The 17,201-nt window shown below is 37.3% G+C and overlaps 1 protein-coding gene across 4 annotated transcripts in view; it reads left to right on the top strand.

The window, feature by feature from the left end:
- Window positions 1-17,201, top strand: part of LOC128242490 (cyclic nucleotide-gated cation channel beta-3-like) — a 53,735-nt gene that overhangs the window by 26,173 nt on the left and 10,361 nt on the right. For 3 of the 4 annotated variants that reach the window (XM_052959648.1, XM_052959649.1, XM_052959651.1), the window contains 5 exons: window positions 8,655-8,837; window positions 12,957-13,165; window positions 13,808-13,858; window positions 14,914-15,003; window positions 16,779-16,843. In XM_052959648.1, the coding sequence (XP_052815608.1) occupies window positions 8,655-8,837; window positions 12,957-13,165; window positions 13,808-13,858; window positions 14,914-15,003; window positions 16,779-16,843 (598 nt within the window). Of the gene's footprint in view, window positions 1-7,550; window positions 7,654-8,654; window positions 8,838-12,956; window positions 13,166-13,807; window positions 13,859-14,913; window positions 15,004-16,778; window positions 16,844-17,201 lie in introns of those variants that run through there. The other variant, XM_052959652.1, reaches the window with a different exon arrangement.

Consider the following 17,201-nt stretch of genomic DNA (forward strand, 5'->3'; position numbering starts at 1 on the left):
TATGAACTTTTTTAAACAAACATATCAAGGTGATAGGATTAATTAATTATAAACACATTGATACCATCAACAATACCGAAATAATAATATTCCGCCGGCAGCAGGACTCGGACGAAGGTACTCTGGAACTGTCGTCCGGAACCATATCCACTGCACCTTGCCACGAGAGTCTTATGTAACATATTGACACCATTTATAATACGGCTGAATTGATGAACATTAAAACGAAAGTCGTCACTATTATTGTCATTGCGTTGGTTGAAATAAATTCAATTCAGAGCACAGTCATCATTGTAGTCGACCTGCTATCAGATAGTATGATAATTGGCCTATTTCAACATACACGTATTCTTTAAAATGTGTTAAACATAAACAGATACACTAAAAGGTTTTGTAAAACAGAGAGTGGGGCTTGAGCATAGTTTTACCCTGACTGTTGGTTCTTTATAAAGGCTTTTTTAAAAGTTCAGTTTGGCTGATCCGTGTGGCAAGGAATTTGACTATCAGCCCAGTGGTCGCAGGTTAGATCCTTAGCATCACCATTAAAGTTCAAACCGTCCTACGGGAGGGACGTTAAACGGGGGTCCCGTGTGACAGTGCTATACACTAGCGCGCGTTAAACCAAGTGATAAACCAAGGTAGCTATAACCTGGGTTACAATCTGTCTTTTCACTATACCCTCAATCTCACACGACTATAACTCACACTGGGTCCTACGCCCAGTGATAGTCCGATGGCGTCGTTGAATAAAAGTAAACCCATCTACTACAGTGATGTATGTGTTTCCAGGGGAAGGGGAAGCAAGTATGTAAATGTGTTAATGGCGATTTCTAGATACGTTCTGTAATTAATGTGCATGATCCCAATATTGATGAACGTCCAATGGATCTCATCATCTCTGACATGCTAACTGGCTGCTTGTCTGTCAATGTCCGTCTAGGAAGAAGTGTATCGTCAAGATTAGCTACACCATCCGTTCAGTTACTGCTAGTCAATCTCGCCACTATCCTCGTGAGTTAATGACTTCTTGTCATCGCCGGCACCACGGTCGCGACCTATCACTGATAAATTGATGCTGAGGAAAGAGACAGACTTAAACCATGATATGCCTTAACGGTCATGGGAATGTATGCGTTCACGACACACAAAAGACAGTTCCAAACACGGCACAATTATTTAATTTAGCCTAGACTATATACAACTTATTGTGGCTAAACGAAATACTTGATTCTAGTAATTGTGGCAAATATGATAAAAGATCATCAAAAACACATTTACTGGAAAAGCGAATGTGAAATCTATGAATGTGGTGCAAAACACTTGTTGTAAAAATTAAGTCAAACACCTGTTTTACCAGTCTGAACTCTTGTCATTATAAGCTATGGTGGTCATTTAAACTGTACCCTTGTCATTCGGAGCTCCTCGGCCATTTTTTTATCGAAAACAACCTCGGATGTATTTGGACAGTTTACATACTCAAAAGCGGTACGTTTTAGTCCACTGCACGTAGATCGCGTAGTAATTTAATTTTGCAGTTAAATTTTATGACTAAATAATTATTGAGAATATTTACTATGTTTGCAATAACACACTTTGCTGACACGGCTGCGAAACAGTGGCTCCTGCTCTTTTAGGAATTGTATATGAAAAAGAGCCAATGACACAGCCTCCACGCTTTGGCTCAAGCTCAACCCAGAAAAAGAGTATAAACATGCTTATTGCGGTAAACAGGCGGTCATTTTTATTCCCGACAAAATAAAAACACTCGATAATACTGGTTTTATCTTAAATGTAAGCTTCTTGAGTGAAATTCAGCTGAAAATTGGTGAACATGTTCTACATTCGTTTGTAAACATGCATGTGTTTGATGGGAGAATCGGTCTTATAACTCTATAAACAATATGTTTACAAAATAACCGAAATACGTATGCAGATTAAACATATATATATGGCACTGCATTCCCCGATTTCACAAATAAGCTCTCATAATTGTGATATTAGATAAAATAACGAGTCATACTTACGTTTGATGATGATATACGTTCTTTTTCTCTAGCTCGGAAGTGTGATTGGCTCTTTTTTATATACAGCTCCTAAAGAGCTGAAGCCACTGTTTCGCAACCGTGACTGACAATCAATTTAAACTTAGTTCAATAAATACATCTCTAAAACACTAAATTGAATTAATGATCTAATTCAAATATTTACGAACTACTTCAAGTGATGTACCGGCATACATCCGAGGTTGTTTTCGATTAAAATGGCCGAAAAGTTCCGAATGTACCCTGGTATCGATGTTTCATGAACGATGACGTCATTACTATTAATGACGACCAGTCAGCATATACAAAGCTATTATGTAGTCGTGATCACAACTAAGGCTATCAAATATCAATATCAAAAATATAATTGTTTATACATGTAAAATCAGCACGTGTTCATGTAACAGTGTATGACTCATCTCCAACAGTTTATTTAATGACGCTATCCGGTTGGTTAACGGTGGTCACGTGGACAATTTCAATTTTCCTAGAACCTAGAAATGGAAGAAATGTAAAAGTTCTTGCGAAAACCGAGATGTAAATTAATCTTATAATTGCAAAGAAACTTCTGCATTTCTCGAAAGCATGTCTTAAAACGACGAGAAACACGGAAATCAGATATGTTTCGAAAATCCGAAACCAAAATGCATAAACTTCATAGAACAAATATTGTGATAAAGTTCTTGATTTATCGACCTCGTTAGAAAGATTTTATGGCGTAAACATATTTCTGTAATCAACATTTGTAATTTGTGTAAATTAAAGACCAGAAACAAGCTATTGGAAAAGAAATACTAACTAAATACTAACCCACAAATCATTTCATGAGTCCAGCGTCCATGACTAGGGAGTGACATATTTTACTTCATGTATGCAGGCTTAATGGTAAAATCAGTATACAGGACACATTAACATCATTTTCATGTCTGCAGCGGTAGAATAAAAGTTACACATGTTTATTTCATATCTGCAGATACAATATTGGTAAACATATTCATTTCATGTCTGCAAGTGGTAAATCATGATTATTTCATGTCTGCAGCGGTACAATAGTAATAAAACATGTTTACTTCATTTCTGCAGCGGTACAATAGTGGCAAAGAATGTTTATTTCAAGTCTGCAGGCGTACAAAAGTGGTAAAACCTGTTTTTTTTTTTTATATATGTAGCGATACAATATTATTAAACATATTTATTTCATATCTGCAAGTGGTAAAGCATGTTTATTTCATGTCTGCAGGAGTACAATAATAATTACATATGTTTATTTCATGTCTGCAGCGATACAATCATGGTGAAACATGTTTATTTCTTGTATGCAAGTGGTAAAACATGAATATTGAATGTCTGCAGGGGTACAATTGTGGTAAAATACGTTTACTTCAAGTCTGCAGGGGTGTTATAGTGGTAAAAGTGGTAAAACATGTTTAATTCAAGGGGTACAATATTGGTGGAACATGTTTACTTCAAGTCTGTAGGAGTACAATAGTGGTAAAACATGTTTATTTCATGTCTGCAACGATACAATAATGGTAGAGATGTTTAATTCATGTCTGCAAGTGGTAAAATATGTTTACTTCATGTCTGCAGCTGTACAATATTGGTAAAACATGTTTACTTCATGTCTGCAGCGGTACAATAGTGGTAAAACATGTTGACTTCATGTCTGCAGCAATACAATATTGGTAAAACATGTTTACTTCATGTCTGCAGCGGTACAATAGTGGTAAAACATGCTTACTTCATGTCTGCAGCGGTACAATAGTGGTAAAACATGTTTACTTCATGTCTGCAGCGGTACAATAGTGGTAAAACATGTTGACTTCATGTCTGCAGCGGTACAATATTGGTAAAACATGTTTACTTCATGTCTGCAGCGGTACAATAGTGGTAAAACATGCTTACTTCATGTCTGCAGCGGTACAATAGTGGTAAAACATGTTTACTTCATGTCTGCAGCGGTACAATAGTGGTAAAACATGTTTACTTCATGTCTGCAGCGGTACAATAGTGGTAAAACATGTTTACTTCAAGTCTGTAGGGGTAAAATAGTGATAAAACATGTTTCCTTCAAGTCTGCAAGGTAACAATAATAGTTACATATGTTTAGTTCATATCTGCATCAATACAATAATGGTAAAACATGTTTATTTCATATCTGCAGCGGTACAGTAGTGGTGGTGGAACATGTATACTTCATGTCTGCAGCGGCACAATATTGGTGGAACATGTTAACTTTATATCTGCAGGGGTACACTAGTAGTGGAACATGTTTATTTGATGTCTGCAGTGCTACAATAGTGGCAAAACATGTTTATTTGATGTCTGCAGCGGTACAATCGTGGCAAAACATGTTTACTTTATGTCTGCAGTGGTACAATAGTAGTGGAACATGTTTATTTGATGTCTGCAGCGGTACAATAGTGGTAAAACATGTTTACTTCATGTCTGCAGGGGTACCATACAGGTTACTTGCTATATTTGCAAGGGAATATAAATATAAATATATATATTTAACAGAATGGAAAAGCAGCATACATGTTGATGCCATCTTACTTTAAATTTGCACTCTGCCATAGATGTCCAACACTACTCAGTTAATAACTTAATAGCGTAATAATTAAAGAAAATAAGTTTGTAACTTATGTTATTCATTCGAGAAAACTGTGATAAAAATGAAAAGGCAAAAATGCAAAAACTGTAGTCATAAATATAACAATGAAGATTATAAGTATATTCCATGGCTGCTCGTGTAAAACACCCTGCGCGAGGGTCGGGATGAACCTATCTTACACGAGGGGCTATGGTAGATGCTTTTTCTCCCACCTCAGTTAAAAATAATTAAGTAAAAATGTGTTTTTTGCTGGAACTCTTTTGTGCTTAGTGAAAATAATTGCGTATGGATATGCGATAATTCGTGGTTGTCATGGATATGCGCGCAGTGATTTAGATTATATTAATAGTCAAATCAGTCTTTAAAAAGTCCTAAGGAGAGAAAAGCATTATTTCTTGAATGGTGCGTTATGGTGACATTCGAAGCGAGAAATAATTAACTAGCGTTCTAAATATTGCCACAAGACAAGGTTTCCATGATGCTACAGACGACATTCTTCAACAAGGGAGGTAATTACAATGTGGTGACCATAAAAAAAGGAGTTCCAAACGGGCATTTTATCTTCGCCCGTGGGCAAGATAAGAATATCTAGCATGGTAAAATTATTGGATCTACTATCTGAGGTGGGAGAAACGCGATGCCTAGTTACTCCGTTAAAAATGATTTAATTACCTGGCATAACTTTGATCCTAAGTAATGTAACTAGCTGGCTACAGACGGTCTTTGGGGAAAATCTGAAGACAAACCAGCTTGTCTGTCCAGGTACACATAATTACAGCGATAATTTTTCAGTAGATCAAATGTCTCTCAATAAAGGCGGTGGTTTTTATTTCAACTTACGATAGAAGTGGAATAAAAAAAATTCTGAAGTATATACTAAAAACTGAAATGACAACAAATAAATTTCATTTACGATTTGCAATGAAATATTGTGTTAAAAGGAAAGAACTGAGAGATCAATATACATGTACGAGAAGAAATCGGAAAAGGAATTTGGACTCCGTAAGGAGGAATTAAAACTCGTCTTAGCTAGAACACCGCCAACGTTGTAGATTTGCAGTCGGATCCCTTTCCGATCGGAACTTGTTTTCATCACGTTTACGGCTTTTGTGACATCGGACTCGCTATTAAATGGAATCTGGAGGTTCGCTTTGGTTATTCTCTTAGCTGAAATGAGTTTATCGTGGCTGGTTAGCCCGTGGCAGCTGGGTTGGAGAAAGAAATTAGAGGGAGGGAGGGAGGGAGGAGATTAGTGAAAGTGCCGCCTCCTCGCCGATATTTTTATTCTCTGTTAGAAAATGTGTGCATATTTCATGATATTTAATTTTGAATAACATTTCCTCAGTACATTATCTTCCCGAAATGTTATATATTGATGTTTGTTTTGATGTGAATCATATCTCTAGAACATATAAGGCGTTATTTGTCAAGGGGACGCAGCTATAGGGCTTTTTTTTATAAAGATCACAGCCAGGAGAGATCAATATAAATGTCAGACGTCGCATTCAAGTCACGTCAGAGACATACGTGTTCATTTCTCAAGTTGTTCAATGTGTATTGATGTGAAGCTGAAATTAAATTGAAAATGGATATACATTTTTGCAAGTTTCAGTGCATCGGATTTTAGACTCTTTATATTTCTGTGTGTGTGTGTGTGTGTGTGTGTGTGTTACGCGCGCACGTGCGCGTGCGTGCGTCCGTGCGGTTGTGTGCGCGCGCGCGCGTGTGTGTGTGTGTGCGTTGCGAAGAATTCAAGGAAATTATAAAATGTTAACAATAAAGTATACATTGTATTTTCTTGGAACGAGCCAGTAACGGATACAGCGCGATATATAATTTTATATCGTCAAACGTCATGAGCAGAAAATTTCGAAATTGTTTATCAAATATGTTGAATAAGTGTCGACGCTCATGTTTCAACAAATGGGATCGTCGAACGGTGTCCGAGTTAACGAAAACAACCGAGAAGTCTTTAGTTGGTTATGTAGCAGTTCGCGCATGCGCGTTCGCTAGTAAAGAGCCTTTCGCGTATTATGAAATATGTTTTTTAGTTACTAAACAATTGATTCGACCCCGCAGCAACATGCTTTTTATGAGCAAATGGTGAAATGAAACAAACTCTTACAGAACATCGTATCATAGAATCCACTGTAATTGTTATTTAACATCATCATAGTCAATTTCTGTTTCTACGAATATTCTCTTAATTGAAATACATTTCAAAAGAAAAAGAAATTATGAAGGAAACGGAAATACGCAAAATTATGATAACCTGTCACGCATCTGTATCGCGATGTTTCCATCAGCGTAGCAGTAAATATTCGTAAAATAGACACATTTCGCCCGATACGTGTTGGAATTAGACAGTAGAGGCTTATAACTTTAAATGGAAGTTGACGCAGTCGGCGTAAAACGAATCTTTACGACACATTTTACTAATGAGTGATTTGTTCGAAAAGTATTGGAATGTCACATTACTATTTATAGGCAACATGCACGGTTATAGCTTCTATCATTTTCGAAAGGAATCTACGAGAATACACACCCTGCGGATATAGTGCCAGTAGCATTTCCAGGACGTGTGCGCCTTTCATAGCAGTACCAACGGGAGATGATGTTCAGCTGTGTATGACGTGTCATTAATAGGCACAACAGGATACATACTCATATAGACTGGCAAACCGATTGTCTGTCTCTGCGTTGTGTCCAGATGGTGTTGATGGACTTTGTGTTTGACGGACATTTCAGATAACTATATCTGGTATTTGTGCATGTGTCCATGAGCGGTGTTCGGATGTGTTCGATTGAGTCTCGCATGTTGTTGTCCGGTGGTCCGGATAATCTGCCTCGGTGAATTTAAATTGTGGTAGGGCTGGTCTGTATGTCCCTCTGTGTGGTGCTGTGTGCGAATGCCTGTGATGCTGGTGAACAAGTTGGCCCGGGAGTGGAGGCGGAAGGTCGAGGTCACCGAGCACGGTTCACCCGAGCTGCAGCCAGGTGCAAAATCATGTAGCTTACCAAACGTTTTTTTTAAATTAACCTGTTCATGACAGTACTTGTAAATAGTTTCATGTACCAGCGTTTAAATAATCTCATTTTAGTATGGTTCATAGTTGGTCAAAGGTTGACAATATGCGTACGTTAGTATTCCGCCAGGTCAGTGGAAGTCAATTATGTGGAAACACCTTTCTAACCCAAACTTGGTTTGTCATTGGTATAAAGTGTTAGATTTGTAAGAACATCTGATATGTTTCTAGCTTCAATGCGCCTTAAATGATATTCGCCCTCATTGAAATACATTTTTTCTCAAAGTTCATGTATATTTTGTTATGTCTTCTTAACAACGATGCAACTAATGAAGATAATAATTTACAATGTAGAAAGTCCGTGTACAAAGCCTCTTTTCTGTGTTTTACTGAGAAGTAGGTTTTGCATTTTATTTCATAATTATGTGTAATTATTGAAAAACAATCCGTTTTCTTCCACCTCAATTAGTGCCTGTGATTATTTTGATTAAGGATAAAAAATATTTTTTAATTACGATTCTCAAGAAATCTGTCATAAAATCCAATTAATATGAACAGGATGGCACATATGGTGCTTCATTATAATTATGGATTTTCAAGCCATTTGAACAGGTCTCTAATTATTTATAGAGCTCTTCAAATATATGAGTTTATGTAGACTTTCTAAATTTATTTGTATGTAAATTTAAATGAATTAATGCTCAATATAAGCTAAACTTTTAGAATGACTGTTTCTATTGATTCTCTTATATTTCTTTCTAGTTTCAATTCCTTATATTGTATACCAATTAACTAACTGAAATAATGTCTTGTATCATAACATAAGGCTGCTGGGCATGGCCCTGCAGTTTCCAATGTATTATTACATTGCATAACATTGTTTAATATTACACATAACACTGATGACGAGTTTCATTTCTATAGAACCTGTGAAACTACTGTAATTACTAATTATTTCACCAAATTTTCCAGCCATATCAACGGAGCTGCAGTTCCGTCATCGTTTGGACTCGTTTTTTCCGGACCAGGCCGAAGGCGACACGATTTCCGAGATCGTGCGTTTCCGTGAGGAGCTGGAAATAGAGAAAACGAAGATATACAAACTCCCGCGATGGATCCGAAAATTGCGCTTCCCACACGTCATTGAACCGCAGAGTAAGTATGGAAGTTTCATGGTTGTTGTGTGTAAAATTTGCTAAGCTCGTCTTTTTCATCTATGTTGTAATATACGGGGGACTTGTAACGAATGTGGTTACAAACGTGCTGACGTAACTGATATTGGTAACACTCGTGGCCAAAACCCCTTACATGCTTGTTTTAAGAATGTTTCAATATTAGTTGTTGGTCACCACAGATGATCGTCACATAGCTTCGACACTGAACTATTGGCCCTTCAGTCCTTTATTATTGTTAAAACGTTAATAGTATGACATTTTAAGAATTCGAAAAGTTTTACTTGGAAAAATATCATTATAAAAGTAAAAATGTGAAGAAATCCCCCAAACCACATTGCCCTTAGTAACGTTAAACATTTACTAAAGTAAATGACAAAATCGTATACATTTTACACTCTCAGATAGGTGAAAGACTAACGTGCAAGACAAACACAACTTTTCTGATAGTTTCTGCTACAATTCTTTCATAATCAGACGATATCCACGAACAATGGAGAGGTTCGAGAACAACGAACACTTCCTCTGTAAATCACGTTAACACTGACTGACATGCAATCTTTGCGCGTGCATTACAAAAAGTAGCTTGAAATATAATAACTACTGTTGTGAATGCGATGATTCAGACGCGTATTTATCCGAATCAAATGTGTTTTTTTCGGTTACAGTAAATTATCTTATTTACTATCAATCACATTTGCCATCCAACTTATGGCGTCATTAACGTTATTAAAGCAGATTACATTGGAAAGCAATGAAACATTCGATTGAAGGCCGTCCAATGAAAAAATCTCTTCTTACATTCAAAACATAACGGAGTGCATGGTCAATGTCAAAATTGCTAGATGGCGATTGAAATACCGCAAAAAACGGTGGATTCTGATAAATAAGGGCCTTTTTCATGTAATTAATTGATATTTTTCATGTAAAATTCATAGAATTTCATTGAAATGTCATAGCATTACTTTTTGAACAATGTTATAGGACTGAAGGGCAATAATTATTTTATTGACCTGTGTTGGTAACCGTTGTGAAATGATTGAATTTTGCTGGTGACAGAGGCCATAAGGCCACTGCACTATAAATTGAAGGAATCCGCCTAGTTGTGTCTTAAATGAGTAATTCCCGATTTTAAAGGACTTATAGAGATGTAGATTATTTCTGGGACATTGCTTAAGTCACATACAATACTACAGGCCAAATTTAAGTCGCGTCCCTGCTGAAAACGGGGAACACCTGTCAATACTAATGTATTACAGAAAGCTTTGTGTTGTGGTTATTAAGGCAATGTGTACTTGTTCTTGTTGTTGTTTAGGCTAAGTGAATTGGTTCTTTTTGTTGTTGTTAACTCAAGTTAAACCCGTTGTTGTTGTTGTTGTTGAGGCAAAGCATACTGGTTCTTGTTGTTGTTAAGGCAAGATAAACGGGTTGTTGATGTTGTTGTTAAGGCAAAGTGAAGTGGTTCGTATTGTTAAGGCAATGCTATTGGCTCTTGTTGTTGTTGCTTTGGCAATGCTACTGGTTCTTGTTGTAGTTGCTTAGGCAATGCTACTGGTTCTTGTTGTAGTTGCTTAGGCAATGCTACTGGTTCTTGTTGTAGTTGCTTAGGCAATGCTACTGGTTCTTGTTGTAGTTGCTTAGGCAATGCTACTGGTTCTTGTTGTAGTTGCTTAGGCAATGCTCTGGTTCTTGTTGTAGTTGCTTAGGCAATGCTACTGGTTCTTGTTGTTGTTGCTTAGGCAATGTTACTGGTTCTTGTTGTTGTTGCTAAGGCAATGCTACTGGTTCTTGTTGTAGTTGCTTAGGCAATGCTACTGGTTCTTGTTGTAGTTGCTTAGGCAATGCTACTGGTTCTTGTTGTTGTTGCTTAGGCAATGTTACTGGTTCTTGTTGTTGTTGCTAAGGCAATGCTACTGGTTCTTGTTGTAGTTGCTTAGGCAATGCTACTGGTTCTTGTTGTAGTTGCTTAGGCAATGCTACTGGTTCTTGTTGTAGTTGCTTAGGCAATGCTACTGGTTCTTGTTGTAGTTGCTTAGGCAATGCTACTGGTTCTTGTTGTAGTTGCTTAGGCAATGCTACTGGTTCTTGTTGTAGTTGCTTAGGCAATGCTACTTGTTCTTGTTGTTGTTGCTTAGGCAATGCTTCTGGTTCTTTTTGTTGTTTAGACAAGATGTCTGGTCCTTATTGTAGTCGTTCAGGGACGGTGCACTCTTTCTTGTTGTGGTTGTTTATACAAGATTTCTTGGTCCTGGCTGCGGTTCGTTTCACTAGGTGTACGTGTGTTTTTTGTTGTTGTTGAGGGACTATGAACTTGTGGTTGTTAATGTTGTTCAGGTTAGGTGTAGTTTCGTTGTGTGTGGTTGTTTGGCAAAATGTTACTGGTTCTAACTGTGATACGTGTAGGCATACACTGTCTGATTATGCTGTTATCGTCTCAAGCCAGCAGTACATACGAATATTCTCCATTCTGCTTGATTTAGGACAAATGTTTATTAGTTTTGTTCTTGGTTCAGTCAAGCGGTGCATATTCCTTTTTGTAAATCATGGAAGGAATGACGCACCAGATCGTGTTGCTTGTTGTTTCAGACAAGCTGAATTATTTTGTGATTTATTTAGGCAAATCTGACATGTTAGATGTTGTCGTCATTTAAGGTTAGCCGTGTCTGTTCTTGCTGTTATCGTTATATACAAACCGTGTCTGTTCTTGCTGTTATCGTTGTATACAAACCGTGTCTGTTCTTGCTGTTATCGTTGTATACAAACCGTGTCTGTTCTTGCTGTTATCGTTTTATACAAACCGTGTCTGTTCTTGCTGTTATCGTTTTATACAAACCGTGTCTGTTCTTGCTGTTATCGTTTTATACAAACCGTGTCTGTTCTTGCTGTTATCGTTGTATACAAACCGTGTCTGTTCTTGCTGTTATCGTTTTATACAAACCGTGTCTGTTCTTGCTGTTATCGTTTTATACAAACCGTGTCTGTTCTTGCTGTTATCGTTTTATACAAACCGTGTCTGTTCTTGCTGTTATCGTTTTATACAAACCGTGTCTGTTCTTGCTGTTATCGTTTTATACAAACCGTGTCTGTTCTTGCTGTTATCGTTTTATACAAACCGTGTCTGTTCTTGCTGATATCGTTGTAATCAAACCGTGTCTGTTCTTGCTGTTATCGTTGTATACAAACCGTGTCTGTTCTTGCTGTTATCGTTGTATACAAACCGTGTCTGTTCTTGCTGTTATCGGTTTATACAAACCGTGTCTGTTCTTGCTGTTATCGTTGTATACAAACCGTGTCTGTTCTTGCTGTTATCGGTTTATACAAACCGTGTCTGTTCTTGCTGTTATCGGTTTATACAAACCGTGTCTGTTCTTGCTGTTATCGTTGTATACAAACCGTGTCTGTTCTTGCTGTTATCGTTGTATACAAACCGTGTCTGTTCTTGCTGTTATCGTTGTATACAAACCGTGTCTGTTCTTGCTGTTATCGGTTTATACAAACCGTGTCTGTTCTTGCTGTTATCGTTTTATACAAACCGTGTCTGTTCTTGCTGTTATCGGTTTTATACAAACCGTGTCTGTTCTTGCTGTTATCGGTTTTATACAAACCGTGTCTGTTCTTGCTGTTATCGGTTTATACAAACCGTGTCTGTTCTTGCTGTTATCGTTGTATACAAACCGTGTCTGTTCTTGCTGTTATCGTTGTATACAAACCGTGTCTGTTCTTGCTGTTATCGTTTTATACAAACCGTGTCTGTTCTTGCTGTTATCGTTTTATACAAACCGTGTCTGTTTTTGTTTTAACAAGCCGTGTATGTTTTTGTTTCTGGTAAACCGTGATTATTCTTGTTTCTGTTACGGCTGTTCTGGTTTTAGCCAAGTTGTGATTAGCTTGAATAGTATTCGTGCCGTGCCTGTTTTTAACAAGCCGTGTTATTGTTCATGCGAAATATCTTCTTGACTCATTATATCAGGTCATCTTAAAATGCTCTGTCTGTTTAATTTTAGGCAAGGTCAATTTGGTCTTGCTTTATTCATTTTAGACACTGACGACTTGGGTGTGGTCAATTTTGGCATAAAAACAGTTATAACTTTGAATATTTTAGGCAAACTGTACCTGTTCTGGCTGTTTATCGTGACGCTGGCGTTTATGTATAACGCGTGGGTGATCCCGCTGCGAGCGGCGTTCCCGTACCAGACGTCAGGGAACGTGATGTACTGGCTGGTCGCCGACTACACGTGTGACCTTGTCTACATCGTGGACATCCTGCTGTTTAAAATGAGGATCAGCTTCCTCAACAGCGGCCTTAAGGAGGTTAGCTTGTGTTACATATTTTATTAGTTGGAGCTTGTTTCCAATTGCCGTTTGGGTAAAATAACTTGTTGATGTTTTGTATTAAAAATATATTTCTTGTGAGTTTTAGAATAATGCTCTTATTATAATATCATGTCGTAAAATCTAATTTTCAACAGAAGTCCATAACAAACAACCCTGGAACCACTGTTTCCATTCGGATGTAATAACAGCTAAGCACAGTATAAGTAATACCACAGTATTTTGAAAAAGAAAAAAAGTTATTTTACGTGGTTTACCACGATTTTCTTCTTGAAACGGATCAAACCAACAATGATTTACGACTATGTCAATGTGATACTAAACCATGACTTAGAATGAAGGCATTATTTTTGTGTGAAATAAATGAGTTTGACTCGAAAAAACTACGATATTCCGCGATGTTGCCATCTGTATTCCCGGGTCTGTTATCAGTGTCAGAATGTCACGCAATGTGTCCATATATCACGTCTTACTGTATTAATATTCCTTTCCTGTCTCGAAAGAAAAAAAAGCAACACACACACACTCGTTTTGATTAATCGACATTCAGTATTTGTTAGCTGTTTGCTCGGAATTTATTCACTTTCTTCCTCATAAAGTGTACTTGTTTTTCTGTTTCAGACACACAGATCCAAGACGCGGGCCAACTACTTCCAGAAAAGAATATTTAAGGTAGCGATACACTAGATATTAATTTTGCTTTTCCATGTATTCTTTAAATTGCTCAAAATTTAAATAAATTCATTTAGATGCATAATATCTGACGCAATTAGCCATATAAATCACAACATTATTCAACGAGTTCAGGAAATTTGTTAGTAAGCGAGCCTTTGACGAGGTTTCTAGATAACATAATTCTTGGATGAGTTTAATACATTTGTGTATACTATGATGACGAGTGTCAGATTATTTTATAACGTACTTCTTTCAGTAAAATTAACAAAACTGAACTACCTGTGTCACCTGCGTTGATGATAAGCCGAATACCACACATCGATAAAGCAACGCCATTTCACGTGCTACAAGCGTTAAAACAAATTGTATATCCGATCGTTTAAAATATCGCTCATAGGTAGATTGAATACAGGGATGATACAACATAAACACTAAACTTACTTCCCTTTAAATGAAGACGTCACATCCGATTAGATGACGTCATAATTTTGCAATATGTTCATGACGCCATTTCCTTCTAAAACAGAAAGTGACGAACGATCTAAGATATTTTTTTTATAAAATCGAGAGTAAATAATACGTTTTCCTCTTATGATTGAGATGGAAAATGAAAACACTTTATTCAAAGAAAACTTAATCATTTAAACAAAATATGAAATGAACATATGACTTGCTGAAATATTACACATTCAGCAGTTATTGCTTCTAATTAAATTGTTTTCAAACTCAGTAATATTGTTATATTACACAAATATACACATGTATACACAAAGATACGTGATGGCTGTAGTATTAAACCGGAAACAAAGTATACAATGTGATTTTATAATGTCCAAATCATGTAATACTGTCACGAAAACAGAATATAGTACTGATACAACTTTACGAATGAAATATTGTTAATTTTATAATAAGGTTAACGTTTGTCCCTTTAAATCGCCTTGTAAAACCCCCACACACTTTTGCTCTCTGAATTTTGTAACATAAATTCACTAAGCCAATATGAATATGTATTAATTTGTATGCCTAACCCAAATGCCGTTACTAAACAGTTTGATGTGGCGTCCTTGTTGCCACTGGATCTGCTTTACCTGATAGAGATGAAGGTCAACCCATGGTGCCGCCTACCCAGGCTACTTAAGGTACGTGTCCTTTAATGGTGCTTGTAAGGCAGGTGTACACAAAGGTGTTCCGCGAAAAGCATGGCCCTCTTAAAACACGTTTTCACCAACTGTGCTCTTAAAGTACGTGCACACCATGGTGCTCTTAAGGTACGTGTACACCATGGTGCTCTTAAAGTACGTGTACACCATGGTGCTCTTACAGTACGTGTACACCATGGTGCTCTTAAAGTACGTGTACACCATGGTGCTCTTAAAGTACGTGTACACCATGGTGCTCTTAAAGTACTGGTACACCATGGTGCTCTTAAAGTACGTGTACACCATGGTGGTCTTAAAGTACGTGTACACCATGGTGCTCTTACAGTACGTGTACACCATGGTGCTCTTAAAGTACGTGTACACCATGGTGGTCTTAAAGTACGTGTACACCATGGTGCTCTTAAAGTACGTGTACACCATGGTGCTCTTAAAGTACGTGTACACCATGGTGCTCTTAAAGTACGTGTACACCATGGTGCTCTTAAAGTACGTGTACACCATGGTGCTCTTAAAGTACGTGTACACCATGGTGCTCTTAAAGTACGTGTACACCATGGTGCTCTTAAAGTACGTGTACACCATGGTGCTCTTAAAGTACGTGTACACCATGGTGCTCTTCCAGTACGTGTACACCATGGTGCTCTTAAAGTACTGGTACACCATGGTGCTCTTAAAGTACTGGTACACCGCATTGCTCTTAAGGTACGTGTACACCATGGTGCTCTTAAAGTACTGGTACACCGCAGTGCTCTTAAAGTGCGTGTACACCATGGTGCTCTTACAGTACGTGTACACCATGGTGCTCTTACAGTACGTGTACACCGTAGTGCTCTTAAAGTACGTGTACACCATGGTGCTCTGAAAGTACTGGTACACCGCAGTGCTCTTACAGTACGTGTACACCATGGTGCTCTTAAAGTACTGGTACACCGCAGTGCTCCTCAAGTACGTGTACACCATGGTGCTCTTAAAGTACTGGTACACCGTAGTGCTCTTAAAGTACGTGTACACCATGGTGCTCTGAAAGTACTGGTACACCGCAGTGCTCTTACAGTACGTGTACACATAAGGTTCTATTAAAGTAAGTGTATACCCACGGTTCTATTAATATACTTGTACACCCTAGGTTTTATTAAAGTACGTGTGCAACATGGTTTTCTTATGATGCAAAGAAAAAGACAACGACAGTTTCGTTATAGACAAAATCAAATGTTTGAAACGCATTTGAAAGGTTTATGATTAATAATACTTGTGTCTGATAATTCATTTGTTTGGCTACAGTTTCTTTCTGTGGGCTGTATTCAATTTATTGAGATCCGCTTGCGTTACATGCCACTCACAGGAGAGACTCTTCAATTCCTCGGAAGGCTATGATGTTTCCATGAACACAATGGAGAGCACACAGCGGAAAGAGCTTTATTGATTCGGAGATACTCTGATAATGGGGCTGTATATTTGGAGCTATTTGCCAAGCTTTGTCAGCCTAGATTGTCTTCTTATCCAAACTAATGACGACATTATTGTCTTTTGCTATTTACGAGTTAGCGAGTAATCAATGTTCTTACGAATATCACTGCCTCATTTCGCCATATGGAGAATGTCTCCAAAAATGATAATACAACTCTTAGTCACAGTAATTTAATCAGTCGTAATTTATTTCAATTATTCATGCCTGGTTTAATTACAGAGTCGATTATACTGTTGCAATCAATCATATCATACGATTATAGCTCCCATTTATTATATATTTTCAGATTCAGACGTTCTGGGAGTTCTATTCTAGATGCGATCATCTAGTGAGGTCAGCTCATGCCGTCAGGTACGATGATAATGTCAGAATTCGTTCGATTTATTTTTCACCGATATCGATGGCCTCTGCATCACAAATATTGTTATTACTTGTACAGTATATAGTTTGTTAGTTCCTAGCTATAGACGACCAGCCTTTTATGTTAGCTGGTGGCCAAATCATTATAAAATGTTTTCTATTTCACTTAACTTGCTTAGAACTACATATATGAAAAATTATTAAAGTATCTATTTAAGTTGACAAAAACCCACATTAGCGGTATATTTAGCCCTGCAATATTCACTCATAAACAATAATGCTGATGATTTTCGATTTGTTTAGATATTGAAAGTTAACAAACAAATTGAATAAAGTGTATATCTCTCCC

The sequence above is a fragment of the Mya arenaria genome, chromosome 8 (assembly GCF_026914265.1).
Source record: "Mya arenaria isolate MELC-2E11 chromosome 8, ASM2691426v1".
In the NCBI taxonomy this organism is placed as follows: Eukaryota; Metazoa; Mollusca; class Bivalvia; order Myida; family Myidae; genus Mya; species Mya arenaria.